At 42.3% G+C, this 16345-nt stretch overlaps 1 protein-coding gene across 6 annotated transcripts in view; it reads left to right on the forward strand.

Annotated features, from left to right (window-relative positions):
- The first annotated feature begins 517 nt into the window (after positions 1-517).
- The window catches only part of larp1 (La ribonucleoprotein 1, translational regulator), a 54505-nt gene continuing 38677 nt past the window's right edge, over positions 518-16345 (forward strand). For all 6 annotated transcript variants that reach the window (XM_064982432.1, XM_064982434.1, XM_064982435.1 and 3 more), the window contains exon 1: positions 518-1171. In XM_064982432.1, the coding sequence (XP_064838504.1) occupies positions 775-1171 (397 nt within the window). In that variant the 5' untranslated portion in view covers positions 518-774. The remainder of the gene's footprint in view (positions 1172-16345) is intronic.

Here is a 16345-nt window from a genome sequence, read left to right on the forward strand (position 1 = left end):
ATGAAGCTGGTTGAGGGGAATGCCAAGAATGTGAAAAGCTGTTGTCAAGGCAAAGGGTGGCTACTTTGAAGAATCTCAAATATAAAATATATTTTGATTTGTTTAAGATTTTTTTGGTTACTACATGATTCCATGTGTTATTTCATAGTTTTGATGTCTTCACTATTATTCTACAATGTAGAAAATAGTACAAAATAAAGAAACACCCTGAAATTACTAGGTGTGTCCAAACGTTTGACTAGTACGGGATATGACTAAAATATTTACATAAAAACAATACTTGTCACGTAGAGTACACTTGTATTTTTATATCACTCAAATCGAATTAAATTGTGGTCAATATTGAGAGATAGAGGTATATTCCAGCAATGTTTTGCACTGTAATCCATTGGAGCGGGCTGTAGGTTTGCCACCCAGCTGGGAATGAATTGCTTCTTAGACGTAACGAAATATGGCGTTATTGATAACAACCTATTGCGCGCACATCTTTGCGTGGTTACGCCCCTCCATCGTACGTGCGCGCACCCTTCTATCGCGTGGTGGTGATCATCCATATTGCTGCTAGTGGTGGAGATTATCTTGTAATTTTAAAGTCTTTCGGACGCTTTTTATATGTTTTAATTCAACACAAACCACTCTGCGTCTTAGACTGAAGGCTATTTGGTCTAGGGGTGGAGTGGAGTAACGATAGAAACGAGTTTACTCGAGGAATACTGAACATTTACCGTTCTTGAGTTGAAGGCGAATTTGGGGATATCGTGAGGAAAAGGGGAAATGGCCACTCAGGTGGAGACTCTCCTACCCAACAATCCTCTTATCAAAGAAGAGGAGCATGGGCATGCGAGCAAGACGATACAACACGGAGAGGACTGTCTTGAAAAGGGGGCCAAGCAGACGGGTGTTGCCGACGACGGTAGCAATATGAAAGCAGACAACTCGGAACTGGGGGGGGTCGCAATGAAGGAGCAAAACTCCAAACAGGCAAAAGAAGAGAGTAACAATCAAGAGAAAGACATCCTGGATCAAGAAAAGCACACGACCGGACAAACGGAAGACTATGTGAAATGTAGCAAAAAGGAGTTTGCTGAAGCACCCCCGCCCAAGGTGAACCCATGGACTCAGAAAATGAATGCGGTGACCGTGGTCAACGTGAATGGACAAGCACATCATGGTTTGTATTCCTCCCATAACACGTTTTTTGTTGTTGTGTGTGGTGACTACTGCGTTTATGGTGCATTCACCAGAGCCACTTAATAAATGCCAAGCATGATCTGCTGTCAGATATGATAGTGGGGAGTTCCTCGCAGGATAATGCTGCATTGCAAGCTTGCTCGTATCTCGTAGACTGCTCTAACTAGCTATATATAGAGCAAGGCCCCAAACTATTTCTGGAATAGTGGATTGTAAAAAGCTTCTTATAAGATCTAATTGGAGTTGACGTTCCAAACATGGTACTCGTCTCTTTCAGAAGATCACCTACTTCGTACATTTTTTGTGCAAATGCAATAACAAACCTTGAGCTTTTGTGTGTGTGTGTGTGCTTAGCGTCAGGCCTCAGTCGGGTACAAGTTGAACCAAGTGAGGTTTCATGTGTCGTGATATTTTAACACCATCGTTACACTTACTAGACGCATGGGCGTTATTTGTCTTTTGCACAACTCGGTCTATTTTGTGCTAGTTGCCGATGAAGTGACTTGCGAACTAATTTAACTCGTTAACATGGTTGTAATAGACGAAGTCTGAACTGAATCAGCAATGCGAATGACTAACTTACCATTGTCACGGGTGACACGCGTTTTAGGTTTGAACTTTTACTGTTTAAACGCCAGCTATAGCATAGCCATTTCTAACTAGGCACTATTTTTGTCCAGGTTTGTGAAGCACTGTTTAGAGTGACATACTACCAATTTAGATATTTGAAGCTCTTGTTTTCAGTTGATAAATATTAGCCTAGCATGCTGAAAGTGAGTGGCGATGGCTAACAATAGCGACTAGGCCAAGGTAGCTAATCCTCATGTTGGAGCTAACAGACAGCTACCGGAATCCAAATCCACGTTATTTATAAACACTGCATGTTTGACACATTGCAACAATATATATTGATATATAATGCAAACCCCCTGAAACAATTTGCGCGGTTTTACTTAACACTTAAAATGTTAAAACAAATTGCTAGGTTTATTGCAACGTCACGTGTCCTCTCCACGTGTTCCCTTCCACTAAATGCAAAGGAACAATAGTTGTATTTAAAACAAACAAAAAATTGTAGCTGGCGGTGTTTATTACGAATGTATGACCATTTTAATTGGTGTCTCCTCGTAGAACATGCCAAGTTGTGTGTTAAATTTAGACTGTCATTACGGGTAGATAACTGGCTCTTGAATTGTAATGATTCATCCATCTCATGATCACATGCTAGCTTGGAGCTAGCCACTAAACTAGCTAGCCTTTTGCTATGCTAGCCACTTAGCTAGATATAAACGTGGACAAGCCAATTTGGTTGCTTGTGGGACTTGTCGCCAAAGACCAGTCGGATCCGCCCGATAAAGATGTAGGAAGGACGTCGTTTTAATCGGTAGTTAGTTAGCCGAAGTCACCACATGCGTTTGACACCGATATTGGGAGGAGACCGGTGCAAAAAATGTGTGTATCCCAGAATTCCTCAGTAGTTATGTCAAGACAACGTGGTCCGCTCAGCCATGTGATTTTTTTCTTCTTTTCTATCGTCGATTTATAACGGTGATAACTAATGGTTGGTACATTCTAACAGCAGATCACGTCAAAGTGTGGTCGTTGTCATATTATTTAGGGGGCTTTTGTTTGCTTGGCTTTTGCGGTAATGACAAAACGGGCGTAAACAATGCAACTAGGCCTCGCTGCTCAGACGTTCTCCCCTCCCCCACGCACAGTCAGCCAGCTAGCTACTAGCTAGTGTTGCTAGTATCATCAAGTCTGCCACATGTTGTTTTGATACATGGCGAAATGTTATGCATTACTGTGAAATCTAATGTGAATTGATTCAAACACCATTTTCGTAATCACCAAAACTGTAATTCAGTGTAAGATTTTAAGGTAGTTGACATGTACAAATATTGTCATGTTTGTCTAAAGTCTATTTCATGGCATCTCAATTGCCTGAAACGCCAGTGATATTCAAGAATCATTGTCTTACCCCTCGAGAAATGCTGGTTGGGAAATCCAATACGGATGTACACTGATGAGCTGTACATGCAGTATGGTACACGTTGTGCCATATGTCTACATCTTCACAGAGCCCTACTCATGTCTGATATTATCATGCTTCCTTGAAGCATGGACTATCCCCCAATAAACAGCTTTAATAAGGGACACTTTTTTAAAATTAAATGAGGACATATAGCTAGATTTATTCAACCAGTGTCTTGGGATGTGGCTTCATTTTGCATTAGACTAGGTTTGAAAACACCTGTTAAATCTTTGATTTGAACGTTTCATGACCTTTGTAAGTCTTAATGTTATTTGTCTGGTTGATATTTTGAGGTTATTTGCTGATGCCGTTTGGTACTCAACCTGTTTTGTGTCCTATTACCCCTTACAGATGCTTACTTGTTGCCATATTCTCACCAAGTTGGATAAGTACAGGAAGGAAGGGAGGGACTGAAGCATGTTTTGAAGAGTTAAACTGACCACGTTTTATTTTTGTCAAATCTCATCTTGGATGTTTTACTTGAGTCTAGTATGTATGTATTATAAGGGCTTAGACACCAATAGAGATTTAGTACACCATTTAAAAAAATAATAATTTTTAAACATGTATTTCTTTTACATTGTGTGTAAAAAGTCGGCAGTCAGACATTTACATTGGGTGTAGAGGTCGAACGATTATGATTTTTCAATGCCGATACCGATTATTGGAGGAGCTAATTAATCAGCCACTTTTTAAAATGTATTTATTTGTAATAATGACAATTTCATCAATACTGAATGAACACTTAACTTAATATAATACATCAATAAAATCTATTTAGCATAAAGTAAATAATGAAACATGTTCAATTTAGTTTAAATAATGCAAAAACAAAGTGTTGGAGAAAGTAAAAGTGCAATATGTGCCATGTAAGAAAGCTAACGTTTAAGTTCCTTGCTCAGAACATGAGAACATATGAAAGCTGGTGGTTTCTTTTAACATGAGTCTTCAATATTCCCAGGTAAGACATTTTAGGTTGTGGTTATTATAGGACTATTTCCCTCTATACCATTTGTATTTCATTAACCTTTGACTATTGGGTGTTCTTATGGGCACTTTAGTATTGGCAGTGTAACAGTATAGCTTCCGTCCCTCTCCTCGCTCCTCCCTGGGCTCGAACCAGCAACACAACGAAAATTGGTGCACGCTAACTTGCTAGCCGTTTCGGTTACACAAGCCTGATCTCGGGAGTTGATAGGCTTGAAGTCATAAACAGCGCAATGCTTGACGCACAACGAAGAGCTGCTGGCAAAACGCCCGAAAGTGCTGTTTGGGTGAATGTTTACGCGCCTGCCTACCACCACTCAGTCAGATACTTGTATGCTCAGTCAGATTATATGTAACGCAGGACACGCTAGATAATATCTAGTAATATCATCAACCATGTGTAGTTAACTAGTGATTATGATTGATTGTTTTTTATAAGATAAGTTTAGTGCTAGCTAGCAACTTACCTTGGGCTACTGCATTTGCGTAACAGGCAGCCTCCTTGAGAGAGGCAGGTCGTTATTGCGTTGGACTAGTTAAGGTTGCAAGATTGGATCCCCCGAGCTGACAAGGTGAAAATCTGTTGTTCTGCAACCTGAACAAGGCAGTTAACACAGTGTTCCTAGGCCGTCATTGAAAATAAGAATGTGTTCTTAACTGACTTGCCTAGTTAAAGATTAAATAAAGGTGTAAGAAAAAATCGGGGCCCAAAAATACTGCTTTCCGATTGTTATGAAAAATAGAAATCGGCCCTAATTAATCGGCCATTCCGATTAATCGGGCGACCTCTAATTGGGTGGTCCCTAAAACACAGCGTACTGAATAATTAGCAGACCAGCGCTAGATCAGGACTCTCCAACCCTTTTCCTATCGAGCTTAAAGCCAATTTGTGCTTGATCCGGAAAGGTGGTCAGAGGGATCCGTATTGTAGGTGTGGCTCCGGAAGCATGCAGGGGTCAAATCGAACTCTGCATCGCTGTGCGCCTTCCAAATTTTGTACCAATGCGAAGGCCTCTGTATAGCTCCTGCATTGACATGATTGGTTGATGGTGGGGGGGGGGGTGAGAGAGATCATGTGTAAACCCAATCTCACTTCCTTGACAAGATCTTTGAGTGCCCTGACTTATGCAGAGGCTCTATCACCGGAAGTGCTGCACGGCCAATGCAGGTGTCTGATTGACCAGGCAGCGCCTTTTACTGTCCTGTAGGTTTTGCCGCCAGCCCTAATCTAGCACACCGGATTCTAATAATTATATGGTTTATAGACTGAACCAAGTTAGTTACAACTGTGGTTCTAGTGAAAACCTACAGGAGGGTAGCTGTCCAGGAATGAGTTTGGTGTCCTGATCTAAATTCGGTGCGGGGTGTGTGGAAGCCTCAAGTTTTGCTGACTTGTTTTGGCAACTCAGTTCAGGAATGACTGTCTGCATTTCTTTAGTGCTCTGGAAACTTTAAAAACGGGGAAATTGAGGCACTTGTAATTGCATTCGTACTAGTACAGGGCTTTCCAACCATGTTCCTGAAGTCTTTGTAGAAGCCCTCAGACCTAGTTATGCGTAGGCTTCGATTTGAACCCCAGTTTAAATCTAAAACACATTGTTATTTTATCTTTATTTAACTAGGCAAGTCAGTTAAGAACAATTTCTTATTTACAATGATAGCCAAACCCGGGGCCAATTATGCACCGCAATCACGGCTGGATGTAACGCAGCCTGGATTCGAACCAGGTACTGCAGTGTCTTAGACCACTGTGCCACCGGGGAGCCCAAGTGGTAGTAGTCAGGTCAAAATCAGCATGACTGTCTCTTCAGTGTCTGCGTTCCCACCTGTCTGTCTCGACTTTAGTGTCTTCGTTCTCACCCACGAGAGGAGACTCTTTGTTGTTGCCCCGAAACAGAAGGCTGCTAGTGAATTGTCCTGAGCCTTTGTAGTTTCAAAGGTGTCAGGAATCTGCTGGGGTCACAACCTGGTCGTGCTGATGTGTAGATGGCTAATGTGGGATCACAGTGCAGGACATCTTTATTCATGGACAATGAATGAATGTTAAGGCGGCTAACCTGTGGGTTTTACCTTCAGTTCAGCTGGTGGCTAACCGAACAAGTGTGCTCGCACGAGTACCGAACAAGTACCGTCCCAGGCAACAACAAAAAAAATCGAAGTCGACCGGAAGTCGTCTGTTCTTTCGACCAGTCGATTTAAGTCTACATTTTAAAATGTGTATTTTTCCATATATAGACACCCTATGTGTTTTGGTGAAATCGACTATACGGGCATTTAGCTCACTGATGACTCGAGGGAACCAGAGATCAAGATAACCAGATGGAAAAACGAACCTGTCCCGACAGTCCTCCTCTACTGGATATTCACAGACGCTGCCGTTACTCTCCAGAATTTGCCGGTAATGGTCCACGGGAGGAATTGGCCAACTTTCATGTGGGGAATGCCAGTTTATCTTGCCACTTCTACCGATCTGCGTGCCAGTTATGGTTTTCATATGCACGTTGATGTGGAACGGTTTCATTTACATCTTTGTATTTCATAATAATTGTCATGTGGTTAAAACCTAAAAAAAATCAAATTTTATTGCCATTGCCAACTATGTAAAAACAGCCTATAAAGCCAACAAATAAAAACAATGCAGTCTGCAGGTAGAACATTTCCTGATTTAAAATAATGTCCTATAAATCATATTGGCCAAGCGTGGCCCATCTGCAATGAACTTGAAACATTGTATTAACTAATAACTTGGGTCCAGCCTGAAGCTACTTAAAACACTGTATAAAATATTCTGGGCCATCAGAGTTTACCGCGCCATTGTGCATGTAGGCCTATTGTCTGACTTTCCACTGGATCAGAGTATGATATTTTTCCCTTTCACGTTGAGTGGTTATCAGAAGGGGAGAGCTGGAAAGATTTTTCAAAACACTATCAGATCCCCAAATGGGAACATTTATAGGCCTACTTCTATGTGCAATCAGGTGCGTGTCCTTACTCAACATTGACAGGAGCGGTCCAAACTAGAGGTCGACCAATTATGATTTTTCAACGCCGATACCGATTAATCGGACGATTTAAAAAAAAAAATATATTATAATTTTAAATTATTATTATTTTTTTACACATTTATTTGTAATAATGACAATTACAACAATACTGAATGAACACTTATTTTAACTTAATATAATACATCAATAAAATCTATTAAGCATTAAGTAAATAATGAAACATGTTCAATTTGGTTTAAATAATGCAAAAACAAAGTTGGAGAAAGTAAAAGTGCAATATGTGCCATGTAAGAAAGCTAACGTTTAAGATCCTTGCTCAGAACACGAGAACATATGAAAGCTGGTGGTTCCTTTTAACATGAGTCTTCAATATTCCCAGGTAAGACGTTTTAGGTTGTGGTTATTATAGGACTATTTCTCTCTCTACCATTTGTATTTCATTAACCTTTGACTATTGGATGTTCTTATAGGCACTTTAGTATTGCCAGTGTAACATTATAGCTTCCGTCCCTCTCCTCGCTCCTCCCTGGGCTCGAACCAGGAACACAACGACAACAGCCACCCTCGAAGCAACGTTACCCATGCAGAGCAAGGGGAACAACTACTCCAAGCCTCAGAGCGAGTGACGTTTGAAACGCTATTAGCGCGCACCCCGCTAACTAGCTAGCCATTTCACAATATCAACGCTGTGCGTTACAGGGAAGACATCCTCTTACCTCATGTGGCACCCTTCCTGCAGGCTCATCCTGACATGACCCTCCAGCATGACAATGCCACCAGCCATACTGCTCATTCTGTGCGTGATTTCCTGCAAGACAGGAATGTCAGTGTTCTGCATTGGCCAGCGAAGAGCCCGGATCTCAAACCCGTTGAGCACTTCTGGGACATGTTTGATCTGAGGGTGACGGCTAGGGCCCCCCCAGAAATATCCAGGAACTTGCAGGTGCCTTGGTGGAAGAGTGGGGTAACATCTCACAGCAAGAACTGGCTAATCTGGTGCAGTCCATGAGGAGGAGATGCACTGCAGTACCTAATGCAGCTGGTGGCCACACCAGATACGGACTGCTACTTTTGATTTTAACCCCCCCCCCCCTTTGTTCAGGGACACATTATTCCATTTCTGTTAGTTGCATGTCTCTGGAACTTGTTCAGTTTATGTTTCAGTTATTGATTCTTGTTATGTTCATACAAATATTTACACATGTTAAGTTTGCAGAAAATAAATGCATTTGACAGTGAGGATGTTTTATTTTTTTTGTTACTGAGTTTATATACCTACATATTTACTACTGCTCGACTAAAAATCTTGTTTGACCAGCAGCCTATCGACCAGTCGAATAATTGTGGTGAGCCCAAGTACTCCCTTAACCTCTCTGGGATATGTGGGACGGTAGTGTCCCAACTGGCCAACATCCAGTGAAAATGCAGAGCGCCAAATTCACTATACTATAAAAATTAAACTTCCAAGAAATCACACATTTAAAATACCAAATTAAAGCTACACTTGTTGTGAATCCAGCCAACGTGTCAGATTTCAAAAATGCTTTTACGGCGAAGTCAAACAATGCTATGATCTGAGGATAGCACCCAAGCAAACACAGACCATCATCACAAAACGCAGAAATTAAGATATAATTCATGCCTTAACTTTGAGGAGCTTCTTCTGTTGGCACTCCAATATGTCCCATTCACATCAAAAATGGTCCTTTTGTTCAATTAATTCCGTCTATATATATCCAAAATGTCAATTTATTTGGCCGTTTGATCCAGAAAAACACTGGTTCTAACTCGCGCAACATGACTACAAAAGTTACCTGTAAGCTTGGTCCAAACATTTCAAACTACTATTGTAATACAACTTCAGGCATTTTATAACGTAAGTAATCGATAAAATTGAAGACGGGATGATCTGTGTTCAAAACCGGAGGAAAACAAAGTGAAGCTAGCTTTCAGGTCACGTGACAGAGTACACTTCCCTCCAGCCTCATTCTGAACAGTGTTACTTCATTTCTCAAAGGAAAAACCTCAACCAATTTCTAAAGACTGTTGACATCCGGTGGAAGCGATAGGAACTGCAAGAAGGTCCCTTAGAAATTTGGATTCCCAATGAAAACCCATTGAAAGAGTGACCCCCCCCCCCCCAAAAAAAAACAACAAAACAATCTGAACGGTTTGACCTCGGGGTTTCGCCTGCCAAATAAGTTCTGTTATACTCACAGACATGGTTCAAACAGTCGTTTTTAAAATCCAAATCTACTAATAATATGCTCATCGTAGCTTCTGGGCCTGAGTAGCAGGCAGTTTAATTTGGGCACGCTTTTCATCCAAAATTCCGAATGCTGCCCCCTATCCTAGAGAACTTCTTGGTGACGGGGCAGTATTTTCACGTCCGGATGAAATGCCCGAATTCAACTGCCTGCTACTCATCCCCAGAAGAAGTGGTTGATTTTTAAAATATTTATTTATTATTTTGTATTTTTTTTATACTGTGAAATCAGAATGGAGAAAGACCCATATGAAATCAATTTTTGCCACTCACAGGGTCATACACTACTCATAAAGCAAATGTAGACATTTTTATTATTATCAAAAACATAAAATACTGTCAAATAGTAGAAAAATATTGTGATATATTTTTTTCCATTTTCGCCCAGCCCTGGTTTGTGGTGGAGAAGACTTCTTCTTGTTTTCGTCAGGTTTTTCCCTCAGAACAAAATGGCCATGTCCTCTTTTGACCTGACGGTGTATTCAGCTCTCAATTTTTGTTTGAGAAAGCCCCCTCATTTTTGAGAAAGCCCCCTTTGGGTTCATTGCGGTACCAGTCTACCATGATAATGGGCAGAAAAAGAAAGTCCTCAATTTCTCTCGGCTATTTCCATAGATCAACGCCGTCTACACAGGTTTGTGTCTCCAAGTTTTTTTTGTGTGTTATCTTTAAAGAGCTGCATCTGTCTGGGCACAGCGATATGGACACATCCCAGTGAAAACTCACTGTTCTAGGGTGTGGGGTGGGTGGCCACAGGCAGAGACAGTGACCTCTCTGCAGCTCAACCAGCAGTGTAGTGTCTGAGCCTTTTACTCGGCGGGTGGTGATGTCACCCTTCTGATCACGTGAGCAAGAGTCTTCAAGAGTGGTGTGTGGGAGGGGGAGGGAGGGGCCGTGTGGCTGCTGGTGGCATGCATCCTGTCTTTTCCTCCATATTTGGTTCCCACTGGCCTCAGTCATCCTGTGCTGCTGCAGCTCTCCTACTGTGTGCTCCTTGAATCTAATCCGACCCACTTCTAGATCGGCTTCTGGCCGAAATAACTCATGCTTTAAGAAAAGAATAAACAAGATTTATTTGGTATCTTTTCATGTCTGCTGCGTGAGGATTTAATAAGCACTTCTCACATGCTCTAATTAACCTCTCAGACAGACATCCCATTTATAGGTTGCTTGCTTTGATTATCTTGTTTGTGGCAACCGGGATGTTTAATCCAATTCCAAATGTTAGCTGGTTGTGCTGTGCTTCTTACCGTGGCTTTGCAACACAGCTGAGCTGAGTACAAACATACTACGTGTCCTAAAGTAGCAACATGATTGGCTAGCAGTGCACCCCCCCCCCCCTGTACAGTGTTTAAGACTTACGTGGCACAGTGCTTATTAATAGCCCCCATATCGTGTTTTTCTTGTTGTTTGTTGTTGCTAATTTTCAGGGACTCTGCACTGTAACTGTCCTGAGAATGACGCTGTGTTCTCCACCTGAAGAGGTTTGGAGGGGATGGAGGGGCCAATGAGAATGAGCGTGTAGGATGGGAAGAGGGAGTGACGCGAGGTGGATAGAGGGAAGCTGATTTGGGGGGGGGGGGCATGACAGCTGGCTAATGCTAATCATTGCCTCTGGCTGTGTGTGCACACGACTGCAGAAACTTGCTCTGATCTTGACTGCAGAGAGGGAGAGGGAGAGAGAGAGGGCGACTGGGCCTCGTGCTGCATTTCCCAGGAGCTGTCATTGGGCTGCAGCCCACGTGGTTGACGATCCCTCACAGGTGGAGACTGGACCAGAGCGACTTGCTGCTGGGCTGAACACACTGGAGTGGTGTTCCAGGACACTAAACAATGTTCTCACCAGGTTGAGCACACTGCGGTACTTCCCTTGAAGTCCTTACTACACACACCACATGGTCATATATATATATATTTACTAAAAGTGTAATTGTTTCAACTTCTTTACTTTTGGGGGAAAAGATGGCGCCTGATATTGATCTGGAGACATCATTTCACCTTTGTTTTGCAGTGTAAAACTTCCCATCAGCTAAACTGAAATTGTATTAAAATATGAACAGAGGCATCTTATGTACCATATTCCAGGTAATTACATTTTTATTTCTGATAACGCACGTTTGTCGCTGGTATTCTGCACTACAGGCAACAGCAGGGATCATCAACTAGATACCTTCTCTACCCTCTCCCTCGCCTACTCTACACTCTCTCTCGCCTTCTCTACCCTCTACAGACCCCCACCCCCCCCCCCACAAAAAAACCTACTTTTGTGTGCCTGTTGCTGACCCTGAACCACTGATTAGCAGATGCTCTTATCCAGTGCGACTTACACAAGCAATTAGAGTTAAGTGCCTAGCTGAAGGGCGAATCAACAGATTTTTCACCGAGTTGGCTTGGGGATTTGAACCAGCGACCTTTCGGGTTACTGGCCCAACGCTCTTTAACTGCCAGGCTACCCCTTGGTATAGGCCATTCGAGAGACAGCCCAGCCGGTCTTCTCACAGCTGACCTTTAAAAAAAAAAAATCTGATTTGCATGGAGCACAGTGTGGAAGGCATGCCTAATACCCACGTGGGATACATCGTTCACCACTGAACACGCCATCCTTGAGTTTGGTCTGTGTTCAAGAGAACCGTTTTGAAGAGAGGGCATGTACAAAGTCAAGCTTATTAAAAATGTTCATTCCCTCTTGACAGTTTATGTATTACTGCGGTCCCTGGATCATTTTACTCTCCTGAGTCTTAACATTTCAGCTGTGTGTTGCAAGTGTTTTTATTTTATTTGTATTTTTTTGTTGCTTTTGTTCCAATGGCTTTAACTTTTTCATAGAGCGAGACCCTTTGGCCCAGTTCTTTTTAATCAGTGTGACAATGGGGTTTGAATGCTACTGCTTAAGTGTGAAACACACCATGTTAAGATCTCTTTTATCTTTGTTTTAGCATTATTAAAATAAAAATGTTTTTTAGTTGTTCTTTGAAAGGTCTTACTGAAAACACCCTGAGTTCACTATCAGCTTTGCTGATAACATTTAGGATTTGGTTAATGGTTAATCCGTTTGTGTTTTTTTTTTTGACCAGAGTACACACACCTTTTTAAAAAAAATTATAAAACGAGACTGGCTTGTTGCCGAGAGCAAGGCTGTTGCCTGAAAATCAGTAGCTTAGGTGGTGTAATAAAACAACATTCTAGTTGGGCTCTGGCATGAGTTCTTGCGATAGAAAACGATTGGTGTCGTCAGCTGTGGGGGTGCAGCTTTTGGGACGTCAACACCTTTTATCTAATAGTTGAGGAAACCGTTTTGTTAGCACATGGCAATCAACATAGGTCCCATAACACCCATAATCCCCCTGTGCACAACTGTTTGCCCAATTCATCGGGTCAGAAGCGTTCAAGTTCTTTGACAGCCATTACCTTCGACTGTGGGACTCTCTGGTAATCCACCCCCCCCCCCCCTATCAAAAAGGTCATGAGGTCATTAGAGAGGGTCATAGTCAATCTTTACTCCTATGAGTTCAGTTCCACCTTGCCCTCACGCCGCTCCGGATTGGTCCAGTTGGCTCGGCTTGTCCTTTTTATGTTTGGCAACCACACATTCTGTCGCAATCTTATTAAGAGTTGAGATGAATAGGATGAATCCTAAAGATGGGTTTGTTGACGAGTGGCGCAGCAGTCTTAAGGCCGTGCTTGAGGTGTCACTACAGACCCGGGTTCGATCCCGGGCTGTGTTGTCTTGCCCCGAAAGAACCATGAGGCGGCGCACAATTTGGCCCAGCGTCGACCGGGTTCGGGGGAAGGTTCATGGCTGGGATGTCCTTGTACCCATCGCGCTCTAGCGCCTCCTGTGACGGGCCAGGCAGTGCACGCCGACACAGTTGTACGGTGTTTCCTCCGACGCATGGGTGCGGCTGGCTTCCGGGTTAAGCGAGCAGTGTGGCTTGGCAGGGTTGTGTTTCGGAGGACGCATGGCTCTTGACCTGCGCCTCTCCAGAGATGGGACAAGACTAACTCCCAATTAGATATCATAAAATTGGAGTGAAAAGATGTCAAATAAATAAAGGTATGCTAGGGAAGGGTTTTGGCAGAAGATGGGCAGAAAACTACTGCTTTAGAATAGAACCAATGCACTTTGTTTCCCTACTGGTCTTGGCTCTGTTCACCTGAATCCTCGTTCGTTACTGCACAGGTAGCCCCTCCCTGTTTCAGTAAGTTTTCTTCCGTTCGTTACCTAGGTAACTATGACCCTGTCCCAGCTCGTAACGCGGGCTGCCGTGAGCACTACCACCTGTTTGACAGTGACGTCTGGAGTACTGCAGCCGTCAGCGTTTTTCACCAGAACTGCAGTTAAGAAGACTCTTACGGACAGACAACATTTGCAAAGTTAAACAGGGAAATTCCCTTACAAAGATTAATTACCTGTAATCTACGCAGTAAGTGTAGCTAGTGTTAGTGCTGCAATGACTCTTAACCAGTGCATCTTACTGATGAACATATAAAGTGATTTGAGTGGGGGACGGTTCCTAAGTTGACGTTATTTTTTATTTTACCAGGCAAGTCAGTTAAGAATAAATTATTATTTTCAATGACGGCCTTTGTAACCTTCAGGTTACTAGACCAACGCTCTGTCCACTAGGCTACCCTGCCGCCCCGTAAGGACACAGGATAGGGGTGGGGGCTACTCATTGTAGCTGTCGGTCTGTCACCATGCCTGTCTTTAGTTGCTCATTGGTGGATTTGTTAATCCACATGAAAGGATTGTAAATGCTGTATGAGTCTAATTTAAATCTGTACATTGAAAAGCGAATCTCAAGCTGTTTTTTCCCCCTTCCTTTTATTACAATCATATTTTTATCAAAACTATGAAATGATACATATGGAATCATGTAGTAACCCAAAAAAGAGTGTTAAACAAATCAAAATATATTTTAGATTCTTCAAATAGCCACCCTTTGCCTTGATCGGAGGTTTGCATGCTATTGGAATTCTCTCAACCAGCTTCACCTGGAATGCTTTTCCAACAGTCTTGAAGGAGTTCCCACATATGCTGAGCACTTGTTGGTTGCTTTTCCTTCACTCCGCGGTCCAGGTCATCCCAAACCATCTTAATTGGGTTGAGGTCGGGTGATTGTGGAGGCCAGGTCATCTGATGCAGCGCTCCATCACTCTCCTTCTTGGTCAAATAGCCCTTACACAGCCAAGAGGTGTGTTGAGTCATTGTCCTGTTGGGGAAAAAATGATAGTCCCACTAAGCGCAAACCAGATGGGATGCCGTATCGCTGTAGAATGCTGTGGTAGCCATGCTGGTTAAGTGTGCCTTGTAATTCTAAATAAATCACAAGACCGTGTCACCAGCTAAGCACCATCACACCACCGCCATGCTTCACGGTGGGAACGACACATGCAGAGATCATCTGTTCACCTGTTCTGCGTCTCACAAACACACGGCGGTTGGAACCAAAAATCTCAAATTTGGACTCATCACACCAAATGACAGATTTCCACCAGTCTAATGTCCTTTGGTTGTGTTTCTTGGCCAAAGCAAGTCTCTTATTATTATTCATGACTTAAAGTAATGGACTGTCATTTCTCTTTTGGTTATTTGAGCTGTTCTTGCCATTATATGGACTTGGTATTTTAGCCCTATTTGGTATCTTCAGTATACCACCCCTACCATGTCACAACACAACTGATTTGGCTCAAACGCATTAAGAAGGAAAGAGATTCCACAAATTAACTTTTAACAAGGCACACATGTTAATTGAAATGCATTCCAGGTGACTACCTCATGAAGCTGGTTGAGAATGCTAAGAGTGTGCAAAGCTGTCATCAAGGCACGCGTGGCTACTTTGAAGAGTCTCAAATATAAAATATATTTTGATTAGTTTAATACTTTTTGGATTACTACATGATTCCATATGTGTTATTTCATAGTTTTGATGTCTTCACTATTATTCTACAATGTCCAAAGTTTTGACTGGTACTCAGTGCATTCGGAAAGTATTCAGACCCCCTTGACTTTTTCCACATTTTGTTACGTTAGTCTTAATGTAACAATTTACACACTACCTCATAATGACAAAGCAAAAACATATAAAATTTTTTAGAAACCCAGCCTAAAACCCCAAACAGCAAGCAATGCAGATGTAGAATCACGGTGGCTAGGAAAAACTCCATAGAAAGGCAGGAACCTAAGAAGAAACTTAGAGAGGAACCAGGCTATGAGTGGTGGCCAGTCCTCTGCTTGCTGTGCCAGGTGGATATTATAACAGAACATGGCCAAGATGTTCAAACGTTCATAGTTGACCAGCCAAATAATTATCACTGTGGTTGTAGAGGGTGCAACAGGTCAGCACCTCAGGAGTAAATGTCAGTTGGCTTTTCATGGCCGATCAAGTGGCTTTGGCTCAAGGAGGCGTCTTGGTGGTTCCAAATGATGGAGACCAATGTGTTCTTTGGGACCTTCAGTGCTGTAGAATTTTGTGTGTGTGTGTTTTTTCCAAATCCTGTTTTAATCATTTGAATTGACCTCAGGTGGTCTCCAATCAAGTTTTAGAAACATCTCAAGGGATGATCAATGGAAACAGGATGCACCTGAGCTTAATTTCTAGTCTCCATATCAAAAGGGTCTGAATACTTATGTAAATAAAAATGTTCTGTTTATTTCCCACCAAAACAAAAGTCAAGGGGTCTGAATACTTTCCCAATGTACTGTGCATGCATACATACATACAAGCTGATTTTTAAAGAAGTGAGCACAAAGAGGTCATGTCCAGCTACAGTTTAAAATTCATAACTCTAAAAGTGGAGGGCAGGCCCAACACAGAAATCCCACCCCACACACACACTTCTATTCACAATTTTCTTTTA

Source organism: Oncorhynchus masou, chromosome 12 (genome assembly GCF_036934945.1).
Source record: "Oncorhynchus masou masou isolate Uvic2021 chromosome 12, UVic_Omas_1.1, whole genome shotgun sequence".
Lineage (NCBI taxonomy): Eukaryota > Metazoa > Chordata > Actinopteri > Salmoniformes > Salmonidae > Oncorhynchus > Oncorhynchus masou.